At 56.0% G+C, this 15126-nt stretch overlaps 2 protein-coding genes and 1 long non-coding RNA gene across 6 annotated transcripts; 2 read left to right on the forward strand and 1 right to left on the reverse strand.

Annotated features, from left to right (window-relative positions):
• Window positions 1-16: 16 nt before the first annotated feature.
• Window positions 17-3858, reverse strand: SIRT3 (sirtuin 3). Of its 4 annotated transcripts, none has more exons than XM_030451040.1 (8): window positions 3844-3858; window positions 3358-3481; window positions 2361-2546; window positions 1903-2135; window positions 1711-1811; window positions 1421-1582; window positions 817-1026; window positions 17-494 (listed from the first exon to the last, which is right to left on the reverse strand). In XM_030451040.1, the coding sequence occupies exons 3-8, from the start codon at window positions 2405-2407 to the stop codon at window positions 474-476; spliced, it is 774 nt and encodes a 257-aa protein (XP_030306900.1). In that variant the 5' UTR covers window positions 2408-2546; window positions 3358-3481; window positions 3844-3858; the 3' UTR covers window positions 17-473. The 4 variants fall into 4 exon arrangements, with proteins under 4 accessions (XP_030306900.1, XP_030306898.1, XP_030306897.1 ...); XM_030451038.1 differs by lacking the exon at window positions 3844-3858 and adding an exon at window positions 3628-3670 and having other exon boundaries at window positions 2361-2543; XM_030451037.1 differs by lacking the exon at window positions 3844-3858 and adding an exon at window positions 3628-3670.
• A 43-nt stretch (window positions 3859-3901) lies between these two features.
• Window positions 3902-11605, forward strand: PSMD13 (proteasome 26S subunit, non-ATPase 13). Its single transcript, XM_030451036.1, has 13 exons — window positions 3902-4108; window positions 4524-4602; window positions 5046-5080; window positions 5160-5215; window positions 5570-5613; window positions 5833-5919; window positions 6264-6435; window positions 6860-6939; window positions 7021-7146; window positions 7790-7852; window positions 8716-8796; window positions 9945-10061; window positions 10811-11605. Exons 1-13 carry the CDS (start codon window positions 4014-4016, stop codon window positions 10904-10906), a joined length of 1131 nt encoding a protein of 376 aa, XP_030306896.1. The 5' UTR covers window positions 3902-4013; the 3' UTR covers window positions 10907-11605.
• A 1226-nt stretch (window positions 11606-12831) lies between these two features.
• LOC115598384 lies at window positions 12832-13369 on the forward strand. Its single transcript, XR_003987614.1, has 2 exons — window positions 12832-12906; window positions 13163-13369. It is a non-coding gene; the product is annotated as an uncharacterized LOC115598384 (long non-coding RNA).
• The last annotated feature ends 1757 nt before the right edge of the window (window positions 13370-15126 follow it).

The following is a 15126-nucleotide window of genomic DNA, read 5'->3' on the forward strand; positions in this document are numbered from 1 at the left end:
CCCCAGGTGACATGAGCAGAATTAGAACTGTATTTATTATTAAATAACACCACAGTGGTTCAAACCTCATCCAGCAGATTGAGCTGGTGTTCCTGAACAAGAACAGCAGGAGCTGGAAGGTTGCAATTCAGGAATATCTGGGGAGGGGCTGGGAGATGTTCAGTCCTGGGGGGCAGCTGGAGATCCCACTCCAGACAGCAGTGATCCTGCCTTGTCTGCTCCTTGTGAACGATGCCCTGGAGCTTCATCAACTACTCTGGAGTCCTCAACAGGAAGGCCTTTGTGTGCAGAACCAGTGTGCAGCTCAGAACTTGGGTTTTGCTCCCTTCAGCTCTGGCCACTGCTCCAATTCCTGGCTTTGCTCCTGCTGGCCTCTCCCAGGCTCCCTGCACTGATCCCTGCACACACTGGGCACACCAACACCTCCTCCCCAGGCAGACGTTGCTCTCCAGCAGCAGCCAGCTGCTGCTCCTCTATTTGTCTTTTGCATCCAGCTATAAAAATAAAAAGAGCACAGGGGGTTTGCAAGGGCAAACCCTCCAGACCCTCCTGCCCCTTGAGCTCCACCAGCACCAAGCCCCCAAGCAAGGAGTTGGGGGTTTTTTGTTTGTTTTTTAGTGCTTTACCATATTTGCATGAGCTTTACCCGTGAAGCCAAGGGCTGGCTGATCTCAAGTACAAAGTGGTTTGGAGTGAGCAATCAGGAAGGGGCTGAGACTGTGGGGTGAGAGCAACCCCAGCCAACACCACCTCACCCCCCGGAGCAGCTCCAGCACACAGAGGGCAGAAGCAGAGGGGGCTTCCAGCCCTTCCCACCTTTTCTTTTTCCTTCTGGATCAGCACTTGCATCTCCTCACTCCATCCCAGCAGCTCCACCAGCTTCTCCACCCCGCTGACCACGTCCCCGAGCTGGGCCACGTCGTTGTGGCGCTGCTGCCAGGAGAAGGGTCCCACCAGGTCCCGGTTGAGGAGGACTCTGGGCACAGACCTGCCCACAGCTCCTGCCAGGCTGGCAAAGGGCTCCACCTGAGGGGAGGGACCCGAGGAGCAGGAGCTGTCACTCCACAGAGGGACGAGGGTGTGTGTGTGCCTTAACTGTGGTGTTTTACAGCCCTCCCAGTGCTGCCCCAGCCTGGAACTGGTTCTGGATGTCACTGGTTAGTGGTGCCTTTCCTCAGGGAGCCAAAAACCTCATCTGTCTCTCCAGGTCCCCACCTCACCAGGAGCACGCAAAGTTTTCCAAGGGTTTCCTGAGGGTCCCTCAGTGCATATGCCCTATTTCTTACCCTGCCACCCCAGATTTTACCTCAGTAACCAGTTTCTGTCTTTCTCCCCTAAACCCTCTCTCCTCCAGAGCCCCCTCAGCCCCCAAGTGCCTTTTTTCTCCTAGTGAGCAGAGGGGGTTTCCTGACTTCCAGACCTCCAGGGATGTTCCAATGATGAAAAGCAGGTCTGCCCTGGGGAAGTCTGTCAGGTAGAGGAGGAAGCGCTGCGGGAGCTCCTCGCCGAAGAAGATGATGTCGGGTTTGATGACACCAGAGCAGACAGGACAGCGAGGGACCCTGTCTGCCAGGACATCCCCCTGAGGCAGGAGCACCAACACTCCATGTTATGGGGGCAGAGGCACCACAGCAACAGCCAGTCCCCTTTGATAAAACCTCATGGGGGCAAACTGCCCCCCAGCAGGTTCTCCTTGGGGTGTTACTTTACCCTGAAGTCCTCTCCGGGGAAGTTCCTGCGGCAGACGGTACAGGTGGCAGTGGCAAAGGTGCCGTGGGCTTCCACCAGCCTGTCAGGGGGGATGCCAGCAGCTGGAACACAGCGTGGGGGACAGGGACCAGCTCAGCTGAGGGAATGCAGCAGACTCTGCTCTGCTGCCCCCAGGGGGGAGGGGACACTCACCTCGCTCCAGCCCATCGATGTTCTGGGTGTAGAGGCGCAGGAGGAGCCCTTTGTCGTGCAGGAGCCTCAGGAAGTAGTGGGCATAGTTGGGTCTGTAACTGCCAGGGTAGAGCTCCTTGGCCAAGGTGAAGAAAGGCTTTGGGTTAATGAAGAAATACTCCAGCTCGAAGATGGCTTCTGGGTAGGGGATGTCATACTGGTCCAGGTTACTGTAGAGACCACTCCCCGGGGACCTGCAGAGAGAGGAGAGGGGGTGGCACTGGGGACACAGGAAGAGATGTCACCTGCCACGGGGCCAGAGCAGGCAGCCAGGCCCCTGGGTCCCCTCTGGCTGCTTTGTGCTGCCAGAAGCTGGAAGCTCCTCTGTACAGAGGAGGAGGAGCAGCAGCAAGGTCTCAGCTGGAGGTCAGGGCCCTCCCAGCTCTGACAAGGGACCAACCACACCCCGGGAGCCTCACCTGAAATCCGGGATGCCGCTGGGGGTGCTGATCCCTGCTCCTGCCATCACCACCACCCGCCGACACCGCTCCTGCCCCAGCAGCTCTGCCACGTCCTGCAGGGTCAGCTGCTGCTGCCCACCACCACCTCCCCACAGGGCTCTGGCTGCAGTGGCCAAGGAGAAGGGTCTGGTCCCTGGGATCCTGCTGGGAGCAAGGGGGAAAAGCACAGCAGGAAGTGTTCTGACAGCAACTGAAGATGGAAACTGCTTGGGCTGGGGAGGAGAAAACCACCCCCTGGTTCTGCAGGAAACTCTTTCATGGGCAGAACTCTGTGCTGCTGGACCAGGAGAAAGCTGAAACGTTGGCCTGATCCACACCTCCAAGCAGACTCATCCTTTGCACATTCTGAAATGGAGCTCAACACAACAAATCACCCCCTGAGAGGAGGAACGGGCAGGGGCTGTGGGAACAGCAGCAGTGGGACTGGCAAGTCTCACACTCCTTTCCCTCTGCTCTTGGGGTACAGAGAAGTCTTTTCTATGCTCTGAGTGTCAAGAAGTTTCTGGCAGAGGGAAGCAGCTACCCTGGGACAACGCTGCCCGGCTCAGCACAGACACTTTCACGCCTCTGTTTCCCCCAAGGGCTCTGCCACCTGCAAATAGAGACGCCTCGAGTGATCCCGGGTCAGCAATGCTGGGAACAGCCACTGTCACCCCGGAACAGCTCCTCCCGACAACCCGCGCTCTGGTGCAGGAGGTGGCGAGAGCCGTGGGATGGGGAGAGCCAAGGGAGCTGCTGGCTCCGGGGGATCCCCACACAGCACTCCCCGGGCTCTGCACAAGGACACGGCTCTGCTCACATCACCTTCCCGGGGAGCTCCATCTGCCAGCCGCGAATCCACTTCCCTGCCAGACCCCTCTGCTCCTCCAGCCCCCAGCCCAGCCGGGCAGCGCTGACCAGGGGGGGATCTGCTCCGTCAGCTCCTTCCCTGCTGGGTGAAGCCGGGCAGCCTTACCTCCCTGCTGCCCCTCCGCTGGCTCCGGAGCACGGCGAGAGCTGGGCCAGACCCCCCGGGCCCCCGCTGCTGCTGCTGCCGCTGCCGCCATCCCAGGGGCTGCGCTCCCACAGGCTCCTCCATGCTGGAAGAGAACAGCGAGATGGGGAAGGGGCGCTGGGGGGGCAGCGCTGGGGCTCTCCGGTCAGGGTCCCCTCCAGCCCTCAGCCCCCTCGGGCTCAGGGCCCGGTACAGCCCCCCCAGCCCTCCCCCGCCGCCCCCCGCCCTCACCCGCCGCCAGCAGCCCCCGGCCCCGCCGAGCCCCCCGCTGCATGGCTGCCGCCATACCGCAATGCCCCGACTGGGCGCGCAAATCCCGCGGCCGCCTCTGCGCCAGCGGCCCAGCCGCACCCCTGAACCCCCGTTCTGTGGGTCAGAGGAAGGGGTTTTGGAGAGTTTGTTTGGGGCAGGAAGGGACGGGGGAAAGCCGGGCGTTGCCATGGTTACCGAAGTGCGGGGGGGCAGTGTCTCGGGTATTTACGGTACCCAGCCTGCCCGGCGCGGTACCGGAAGTGAGTGTGCATTTCCGGCGGGCAGGGGCAGCGGGGCTCTGCTCATCCTCCCCCTCCTCATCCTCTTCATCCTCCTCCCGCTCCTCCCGCTCCTCTCCCGCCGCCATGAAGGACGTACCGGGCTTCCTGCAGCAGAGCCAGAGCTCGGGGCCGGGTCAGGCCGCCGTCTGGCACCGCCTGGAGGAGCTCTACAACAAGAAGTGAGGGGGGCCGAGGCGCCGGGAACGCTCCCTGGCGGGGGGACGCTGCCCTCCGGGGGCCGGGCCGGGCCGGGCCGCTTCTCCCCGCGTCCCGAGGCGTTGCTGTGCGGGGCTGTGCCTCTCCGCATGCACCGCACGGGTGCAGAGCCCTCCCGGGGCCGTGGCTGCCCCCGCTGTGCTCTCTGTGTCGTGGGAGCCGCTGAAGCGGCACGGGGGGGGCTGCGGGAGGTCGGGAGTTGATGTCCCGCTCGTTGTCCTGGGGTGACTTTGTGCCCCTGGTCTGAGGGGTGATCTCTGTCCTTGCTTTTCATTTCCCATCTGCCTGGGCCATGGGGCAGCGGCGAGTCCTGTGGGTCAGGGGGTGGCACCAGCTGTGGAGCTGTGACCTCACCGAGTGACCTCCTTGTCCCTCCAGGCTCTGGCACCAGCTGACTCTGCAGGTTTTGGACTTCGTGCAGGACCCGTGCTTTGCCCAAGGAGATGGGCTCATCAAGGTGAAGTGCCTGGGAGTGGTGGTCCCGAGGCCTTTTCCTTTCTGTACCAAGGGTGCTGGGGGGTGCTTTGTGCCAGGGAAAGGCAGGCAGCCTCTGGCTTCTCTGTGCACAGCTTTACATGGGATAAACTCAGCTCCCTGGGGGTTGTGTGCAGGGTTGGGCTGGTGAATGAAAACACTAAAATCAGACATGTTGGTGTCAGCTTTGTAGAAAGTTAATTCCATTCACTTGGGGTTTTTTCATTTGAGGGGTACAGGGGAAGCCTTTTTCTTTCCCCTTTGTAAGAAGGGGCTTGCAAACTGCTGACATCCTCCTCACAGTGGGCAGGAGCCACAGGGACAGAACGACCCCAAAGAGGCAGGTTTTGCCTCTGGGGTTCTGCACAGAGCAGCTGTGTCTGTGCTGTGTCCCTGCCCTGACTGCTGCTGTCTGTGTGCCCACAGCTCTACGAGAACTTCATCAGCGAGTTTGAGCACAGGTGGGTTGGTGTGAGGGGAGGGCTTTGGGTGAGGGGCTGTTGGCTGAGCCTGCTCTGACTGTCAGCTCCTTTGTTGCAGGGTGAACCCCTTGTCCCTGGTGGAGATCATCCTGCACGTGGTCAGGCAGATGACAGGTACACGTCCTGACCTCTCACTCTGGTGGTGCCCCTGCAGATGGGGTGGGTGGTAGCAGGTCAGCTCCTCCCTTCCTGGTGTGATGCAGAGGGAAAGCAACACCCCCAGAGGGCTCAGCTGCTGCTGTGTGGAGCAGTGAGCAGGGAGTAGTGAGCAGTGAGTAGTGAGCAGTGAGTGTGCTCTGCTGGTGAGCAGGGAGCCAGCCTGCCCCAGCAGCACCTTCTGACACATCCTGAGGGAGCGTGGTAGAAAAGACAGATCCTGGTTTCCTGGATGGATCTGTGGGTTGGGGTTCAGTTCCACAGGAATCGTTGTAGTGCTTCATTATTTAATTTTTTTCATCCCTCTTCCAGACCCCAACGTGGCCCTGACTTTCCTGGAAAAGACTCGAGAAAAGGTATTAAGTACCTGGTGTTTCCAGGTATTTTCTGGTAGCTCACCTACAGGAGCTGTTGCACACCTGGTGCAGCTGGAGGGGCAGAGCTGTTTGTGCTGCACCCTCTGCTCCTTTCCTTCAAAGAAAAGGCAGCTGGGCTGCAGCCAGCCTGGTCTGGGTGCCAGGAGCCCCCCTGGCTGCCAGGGGACACCCCCTGAGCCCGTGTCTCTGTGTCTGCAGGTGAAGAGCAGTGATGAGGCTGTCATCCTGTGCAAGACTGCCATCGGGGCTCTCAAGCTGAACATTGGGGACCTGCAGGTCACCAAGGTGAGGGGAGCACCCAGCAGCTGCAGCCTGGGGGTGCTCTGGGTCCCTGCAGAGTGGCTGTGTCTGTGCCTCAGCTGGGAGGCAGGAGGTGAGGAGCTTGTAGCTCTGGGGGTTCCCAGCAGCTCCTGCTCTTCTGCTTGGCTGTAAAAATGTGTGTGCAGCACGTGCAGCCCAATCTGTGGGGTTCCAGTGGGGTTCTGGTGCCCACCAGTGGTGCTGGTGACACTGCTGGTGTTGGGAGAGGGGAGGGGTGGGGACATGTCCCAGCCTGGAGGTTCTCCTGAGGGCAAAGGGGCTGGGAGCTCCACCCCCACAGGACGCTTTCCCTCCCCCCTGCTCTCCAGGAGACGATTGAGGAGGTGGAGGAGATGCTGAACAACCTGCCCGGGGTCACCTCTGTGCACAGCCGCTTCTACGACCTCTCCAGCAAGTACTACCAGACCACGGGCAGCCACGCCTCCTACTACAAGGATGCTCTGCGCTTCCTGGGCTGCATCGACGTCAAGGACCTGCCAGGTGACTCCTCCTTGGCCTCAGCACCCCACACTCCCCAGTCCTTGCCCCGTGGTGTCAGCCTCAGCAGAGGTCACCCCAACTTTGTTGGGGTGGAATCTTCCCTGGTTGGGGCAGGGTCTAGCTTGGAGGAACTCACCAGGAGGGATGGCTGAGCAGGATTCCACTCCTCAGCTGCCTTGAGGTGGCAGGAGGTACCAGGAGGGAGACTTTGTTCTAGTTCCCAAAAATCCTTCCCTGTGGGGTCAAAAAGTGGCCCTTGCTGCACTGCAGGCTTCTGAGTGCCACCCTGGAGAGGGGATGGGGAGGGCTGACAGGAACTGGAGGCAGGTACAGAGGAGGGGGGCGAGGGAGGGGCTGGTGGGGTTTAGGTTACTGCTTAATCCAACTCTTCTTGTTTTGGGGGTTTTGTTCTTTGTTCTTTCAGTCTCAGAACAGCAGGAGAGAGCCTTTACCTTGGGGCTGGCAGGGCTCCTGGGGGAAGGTGTCTATAACTTCGGGGAGCTGGTGAGTGGATGCTGCATGGCTGCAGCTCTCCCCTTTCAGGGTTTTCCCCCCTGCTGACCCTGTCCTGCCCCCTCCCTGCAGCTCATGCACCCGGTGCTGGAGTCTCTGAGGAGCACTGACAGGCAGTGGCTGATTGACACCCTCTATGCCTTCAACAGTGGCAACGTGGAGACCTTCCAGGCTCTGAAATCAGCCTGGGGGCAGCAGGTGAGTGGGTGGGTGAGGAGGGGGCAGCAGGTGAGGTGCTGCCTTGCACCTCATGCTCAGCGTTTGCAGAGGAGGTTTGTGCCCTGTGGGCCTTCCCCTTGAGACCTCCTGACACTGCTGTGATGATAATAACAGCACAGCTATGTTTCCTTCATCTTATTGTGTCATGTTGGGGTTTTTTTGCTTCCCTCTGTGGCTGATTGGTGGGAAGAAGAGAAATGCCTTGTGACCCGAGGGGGAGCAAACAGAACCCTCACAGAGTCCTGCACAGGGAGATAATCTCTGATTTCATTTCCCCAGCATCTGTTTGCTCCCAGTGTTAAATGTTTCCAGTCTCAAACTGGCTTTCTGTTGTGTCCTGGGGAGTGTGAGGAACCCTGCTGGATGTTAACTGCCCTGCCCCTGCCACAAGTTACTGGTGTAGCAGTAATTTATGGGTTGACTCCTGCATCCCCTTGCTCCAGGCTGTGGCTGTTGGTTTAATTCTGCAGCTCTTAAGGTTCATTTCATGGAACCATTACCAGGCAGTGGGTGGCCTGGAACAGCCTCCTCCCTCCTGAGCAGGGGGTCCCTGTGTGTAGCACTTTCCCCTGGAGGGATAAAGAAGTAACAACTGTATTTGTTCCATTTTACCTTCTTACAGCCAGATCTGGCTGCAAATGAAGCACTTCTGCTGCAGAAGATTCAGCTGTTATGTCTTATGGAGGTGAGCCCAGAGCTGTGGTAATGTGGGGAGGGGAGAGGGGCTGCTCCCACCCCCCTTGGGGGTGGCAGTGAGGAATGTCCCCTTGTGCTGGGTGTGCTCGGTTGCTGCTCCTGGAGACACAGGAGGGAGCAAACGTTGCCTCTAGGTGGTGCCCAAAGGCAGGGGCTGCCAGGAGGAAGGCTCCGAGCTGCCTGTGTGTGGTGTCAGGGGCTGCCAGGAGGAAAGCTGCGAGCTGCCTGTGTGTGGTGTCAGGGTTCTGCTCTTTCTGCAGGATGTGGAGGGGAGGGAAGGGAAGTAACAAAGATTTTTGGAACAGTTAGAGTCTGGGTTACTTAAGGACTGAAAATCCTTCCCTGACAGGTAGCCCTGAGCTGCCTTCTTGTCACCTGAGGGCTTTGGCTCTGGTGTTGTCAAATAATGCTGGTGTAGAGACCTCTGTAGTCCTGGATCTCCTTCAAAAACCTCTCTGTTGAGTTCTTTGGAATGTGGTGTGTGTTTGTGCACACCCTCACACCAGTGTCTCTCTTTATTCCATCTTTATGCAGTCACAGTTTTACCCTGAACAAATTCTGCCAGCTGTGGGTCCTGTTACCCTGTGGAGCTGACATGCACCCATGGTGCAGGGATTGCTCTGCTTCGTTTGGAGATGGTGATGTTTCCTGGGAAACCTGCTGCTTGGAGCAGCAAGGGGGTGTGCTGGAGGAGGGGGTGCAGCACCCTTCTGACTAAAGTGCATCTTTCTTTGAAGTATTTTAAAAATGGGGGGAAAGGCTGTGGCTGAGGCAGGTCAGCAGCTGTGTGCACACTGCTGGGGAGAAACTAAAACTGAGATTTATTTTTTTTGTGTATTTTCTCGAATTCAGATGACTTTCACCCGACCAGCCAACCACAGGCAGCTCACTTTTGAGGAGATTGCCAAGAGTGCCAAAGTCACTGTGAACGAGGTGAGTCCCAGTTTAGACAAACTTATTGTTGTACAGATCTGGAAGTATCTGGACAGACTTGCTTCCCTAGGTGAGCTCCAAGGAGAAACCTTCTCTCCTGTCCTTGAGCATCGGGAGAGTTGGGTTTTTTTTTGACTGCTTGGTGTTCCTGTTTCATGATAAAAAAACATTTTTGAAGATTCTTTGTCGTAGTCTTGAATTGTAAGAAAGTTCTGACAGGTCATCTGTCCCCATGTGCTCTCGAGAGCAAGCCTTTGGATGAGGATAGACTGGGCCAAGCTGCCTTGAGTGTTTGCAGCCAGGGGGAACATCACTGGGATTTACTTTTTCTCAAGAATATTCTCCTGTTACCCAGATGGAATCCCTGCTGAAGCAAATCCTGCCTGTGCTCTCTTGTCCCTCCACTGTGCACCCCAGTGAACATGGGACCTCTGGGACATCTTCCCCTCCCTGGTACTGCCTTGTAGGCATGGGAGGACTGTGAGGAGGTGTCCCCAGGCTGCTTCTTCCCTAGCCTGAACAAATAAAATTTCCTTCTCGTGTCACCACTGCCTTCAGTTGGTGTTATCAGTGGCATTATCATCCAGCTACTTAAAAGATTATTAATATCAGCCCCCTGAGGAGTATGACTCATGACCAGCTGCCTGTTCAGCTCCAAGCCAGTTACCACTACTGTGTCAGCTTGGCAGCTGTGCTGATTTTCCACTCGTCTTGTGGTCCTTCTCTCTGGTCTGCAGCCTCTCAGCCCATCAAGGATGTGGTTGGAAGGTTTTGTTGAGCACTTTGCTGAGAGGTACAGGGCACCCACAGCTCTCTCTGACCACTTGGCAAGTTGTTTCATTCTGAAAGGCAGTCATGCTGGTCAAGGACACCTTACCTGTGGTAAATCCATGTTGGCTTGTTTCAGATTTTCTTGTTCTTCCTGGGATCTCAGAGAAAAGAAATGCCTCCTGTCTATTTAGGTGCTGAGTCTCAAGGCAGCATTGTGACCTGAAAGTGAGGATGGGCGTGGGAGAGGCTGTGGCTGCTGTGGGTTTCTTGTGTGTAATAAACAACCTGCACATCTAGCACCATCAAGGTTCCACTCATCCTGGGGTGAGAAACTGGTTGATTGTCAATCCTTTCCCTGGTTTATTTTGTGCCTGCAGGTGGAACTGCTGGTGATGAAGGCACTCTCAGTGGGCTTGGTGAAGGGCAGCATTGATGAAGTGGATAAGAAGGTCCACATGACATGGGTCCAACCACGTGTGTTGGATTTGCAACAGGTAAGGACCAGCTGAAATATCAAGGCTGTACGAACTTGCTTTCTTGTGTGAGGTGACCTGGAAATTAAAAATAAGAACTGTGAAGGGTCACTGGCTGAGTATCAGTCTCCTTAGTGCTCCTTGAAGGTGCTCAGGAAATGAGAACATCAGTTTTTGTCCTCCTGCCTTTTCATGCTGCCATCTTGGGGTCTGGCCTTGGGTCTGTTGTGTGTCCTGCACCTGTGTATCCCAGTGAGTGGTTAGAAACCTGTCAGGAGATAGAATAGGGCACTTGTGACACCACTCTTCTGAAAGATACACAAGCACCACGAAGCAGGATGTTGTGCTGCAGTGGTGTTTCCCAGGAGGATGTAGGCAGCTGTGTGGATGCTGCAGGCCTCAACGTATGAAACTGCCTTAGAGTTTCTGGGTCAGTTGTGGTTGCTGGTCGTGGGAAGTGAAAATTTCAGGGTGATAGATGAAGGTGCTGAGCTTCCTTCCTCATCACAGATGTTTCAGGGACTATATAGAGTGCCCCTACCTTAAAAAGAAACCAATAAAACCAGTAAATGGAATCACAACTGCAAATAGTTTTTGTGCATTTTAATTTTGGCCACCACCACTGTGTTGGTAAAAGGTGTTTACGTAGCATCATTTCTGGATGTGTGGGGATTTGAAGGTGTTTGAGATCTCGTGCTTGTCTGTGAAGGTGAGAGGATTGGTATTTCCAGTCGCTGAAGCATTCAGGGACTTGTGGGCTTGCCTTGCAGATCAAAGGGATGAAGGACCGCCTGGAATTCTGGTGCACAGATGTGAGGAGCATGGAGATGTTGGTGGAGCACCAAGCTCACGACATCCTGACCTAGAGGACCTTGCACTACCCCTGGGAGAGTGATTCCTCCTGCTGCTGCTGCTGGCAGCACTCAAACCACTGACTGTTCTGAATTCTATCCGAGGGGTGGGTAGGCAGAGGGGGGAGCAGCTTTTTTATGCTTGTTGGGAGGAATAAGTGGCCTTTTGCTGTGAAACCCTTTGGTGCTTGGAGTCAAGACTTCCCTACGTGCTAGCATGAGTGGTACTGAGCACCAGAGCTCCCGTCCTGCTCTGGCTGCAGGACAGAGGCTCAGCAGTGGTGGATGCCTCAGCCTCGGGATGGGGCTGGTGTGGGAGGCTCTGGTGCTGGGTGTGTGCCACGGGAGCAGGGACTGCCTGCCTGGGGGCAGCTGGAGCTCCTTCACACAGACATCTGGAGAGGTGCCTGACCCTCGTGTGTGGTGTTTCTGGGGCTGCTGGCCTTAGGAGGAAGGTATGTCCTTCCCTGGGGACCCCCCTGCCCCCGCAGCAGGCAGCATGGCTTCAATCGTTGCTCTCCCTTTGCCCTCTTCCTCCTCCTTGCCTGCAGTAGAGGGAGTGTTCACTCCATCAAAGGGTTTTTCCCAGGATTACCATTCAGTGGATGTGTTTTTATATACTTTTGGGGGTGGTTGTCTTTTACGAACACTTTGTGCTAAAGTGAGGTGTGGCAATACTGCTGGAATAAACTTCTCTGCCTTCCCTTTTCTGTAGTTCTGTGTTTGTCCTCTTCATAACTTGCAGCTGAGCCTCTGATCCTCCCAAGTTTCAGGTTACCACTCCCTCTAACTGGGATTTCAGTGCCCTGTTATTCACTCGTCAGTGGGATTAGTGTGTAGATTCCTTGGTGTGTGCTTTATTGTCAAGTCCTTTCCTTTTCTTGGAAGCCATAATCCTTTTCTCAGTCTGAAGAAGCATTCCTGACCAATAAGGCCCAAGACAACAACTTTCTGTCCTGCTTTTTCCTCTCCACAACTGTTACTTTAAAAGCTTTCTGTAACAGATCCGTTTTGCCGGGCTGCTGCCTTTGTGGGGGTGGAAGATAATTGTGCACATGGAGAAATGCAGCTCCGAGCTGGAGGCTGCTGCCAGGCATCCATTTGGGTGCAATGCAGTCCTCATGGTAGGGCAGTAATACAAACTGCACTCAGGGTTCTGACAGTAACTTGAACCACGTCACACATTCCCCCACCGCCTCGGGGTGGAAGTGGACATCCTTTATTTTTTAGCTGTGCTGCAGTTCTGGCTTTGCAGTGCCTGTTTGATTCCTGCTGTGGTGCCAGAGCTGTGGGCACCAGGTTGGTTTGCTGGTGTCACTCTTAACAAGCTGTGATTTTTATTCTTTGTGTGCTTTGGTTTGAGTCCTGGCTGGGGGTTTACTGCCAGCAAGGGAACACGGGAAGGACGTGACTGATGCTGGACTGCTCCCCATGTACAAGGGAGACTTAAGTTTTTTAAAATCACTGAAACAAACAGATTGTCATCCCCTGTGCCTGGTCAGCCCCCACCCTGTTGTCCCTCTGATCACTTCTGGCATAGGCTTTTTCCTGGCTTGGAGTTTTCTGAGTCCCAGTGCCTTCCCCTGCCTAGCCCACCAGCTCTGTTCTTGTGCTCTGCCTGTGGTTCAGCTGTTGGGGGGTGTGTTGGGACCACATTGTTTTCTCCTCCTGTGTTGTGCAACTTGGCTTTCCCAAGTCTGGGTGTCACCATCCATTCCAAAGCTCACTTTGGCTGGCACCAGAGCTCAGGGAAATATTTACTTTCTTTCAGAGCCAAGGACAGGAAAAAGGCTTTTAAAAGTACACTCTCCTTTGCATTGTCCTGTTGCTACGGGTTAGGAGGAGCCAAGCTAACACCTGGTGGGGCTGCTGCTGCTTTGGGTGGACAACAAACCCTACAAGTGTTTCTGGCACCAAAAATCTGCCTGGAGTATTTTGCCACCCCCTGTACCTGGGGAGTGCTTATTGTGTGTGCACATTTCTGCAGCCTAATGGATCAGGCCAGTTGTTCAGAGGTTTGGTTTTTTTCTCAGTCCCTGGAAGTCCTTGTTACCTCAGCCTTGCAGTGTTGGCTGGCTGCTTCCTTCAGACATGTCACTGCTGTGTGTCTGGGGGGTGGAGAAGCTCTCCAGGCAGGCAGAAGCACTGGGGTGTGCAGCACCCAGGCTACAAACCATTTGAAATGCCCCTTGCAGCCTTTGAGTGTTTTCTTACTAGGAATTTATCTTGATTTTTTTTTTTTTCCTCCCCTGCTATCTGCCTTCTTTGCAGCTGCAGTAGGCAAAAGCTGGAGTGGGAAACAGCCTCGGGAAGGAACACACCTTCAGGACAGTGCTGGGTATGGGTCCATCTCACTCTGAGCCAGCACCGGGCTGAAGCAAAGCCAAGGAGCCACTCTGCTTAATGCTGATGTGAATTTTAATGAACAAACTCAGAGGGCTCCTCCCCGGTGAAGATCTGTAGTCACATCCTCACTCCTGCTCTCAGCAGGGTGTTTCCCACCTCTCCTCACTCGGGTCTGCTCTTGTAGTCCTCTATGTGTGCCAGGATCCAGGCTGTTGGTGCCAGGAAGGACACGAACATCATGGAAATCGCGATGGCTTGTTCCTGCCAGGAGGGACAGAGGACTTGGGATGGGGTGGGATGGGGTGGCTGTGCTCCACGTGGGGCTCCAGCTGCACTCTGGAGCTGTCACCAAGGCCCTGGCTCCAGCACACTTTTGTCCACACTCCCTGCTCTTCCAGCCCCACGGCTGTCGGGCAGAGGCACCCGGGAGGTGGGTGAGCACAGCAGTTCCCACCATGCTGGGTGCTCTCTGGGTTTGGTTCCACTGCTCTGTGGTGGTACTGACCAGGAAAACAGAGCAGCTTCTGGCCTCCAGCCAGCAGCATGGCTCAGGCTTGGCCTCCCCCTGCTTCCAAAATCAGCTTGTGCCTGACTTTCAGATGACTTTGAGGGGTGAATTGCAACCAGCAGCCACCTCTTATATTTCTGGTGCACCAGGGCAGCACTTAACCCCTTGCACTGATACATTTATTTATTCATATATTTATTAATTTGGCTAAAAAAAGCCTCCAGGCTCCTGAAGGTCTTTGTTGCAGATTTTGGAAAAGCAGTAAGGGGGTGAACTCCATGAGCAGGGGGTGGGGGTGAAACCCAGCCAGGATTTCTGGTGAAAAGCTCTTTTTTTCCAAGCTCATTTTTCCCAGCCCAGGAGGGTCTCTGCAATGACAGCAGCCCCCATCCTTTTCCCCAGGACAGCTGATGTGGGGTGAGAGTCCCAGGGAAGGGGGGACAGGTCTGTCCCTGTGCTGGCGGGGTGGCTCAAGGGACTGCCACCTCCCTGTGTCTTCGGTACTGCGGGCTGCAGGGGACCCTCAGCAGGTACCCTAACTCGAAAGGTTAAAAGGGGATGGACAGATAAAATAAAAAGGAAGCAAGAGCCTGAAGCAGGGGGGATCAGGGCAGACAGCCCCCTGAGGTTTTCACTGCCCTGGGGGACCCTTCCCTCCTCCTCTTCCCCCCCTCCCCTTCTACTTCCACTCCCATCAAAACTGGTGATGGGCATTTTGTGCCCCTCTGGCCAGGGTGTTCCTGGCAGCAAGTGGTTGCCCCCCTGCCCCTTTTCAGACCCCCTGACCCCAAGCTACTCACAGCTGGAGAGAGTGGATTTTCTGGTGGGGTGGACCTGAGCTGTGCCCGGGGGACCTGGGGGGTCCACAGGCGGGTGGCCAGCAGCCGGCAGCCCCTCTGGAAGCCCCACATGGTGCTGGCAGGGTGAGTGGCTGCTCCTCTGTCCCTGGATGGGCTGCAGCTGCCCAGCTTGTCACCACTGCCACCACCCTGTCACTGCTGCCACCACCCCTCGGCACAGGGCCTGCTGCTCTCCCAGGGGCACGGCTGCAGAAAGCCCTTAATCAGCAAGATGTTCCCAAACTACTGCTTCATCTTTCTCTCCCCCTTCACCGTGTTCTGGTTTTGTTTTTTGGCAGTACCACCCAGCTCAAGACCCATGAGCAAGGGGAGACCTCCCTGTCATGCTCTGCTGGAGCTCAGCCCTCTTCTCTTGGGCTGATTTAAACTGGGAGCACTCAAAGTATGATGTTTTTACCCTAAAAATGGAGTGGGGGGATGCTGGCCAAGCACACGTTTGTTGGCAAAAGATGAGTACTGAAATTTAAAAGCAGTTGCAGGATGCCCTGACCTTGTGCCTTTCCCAAGGGTTCCCCTTGGAT

This window comes from Calypte anna, chromosome 5 (genome assembly GCF_003957555.1).
Source record: "Calypte anna isolate BGI_N300 chromosome 5, bCalAnn1_v1.p, whole genome shotgun sequence".
In the NCBI taxonomy this organism is placed as follows: Eukaryota; Metazoa; Chordata; class Aves; order Apodiformes; family Trochilidae; genus Calypte; species Calypte anna.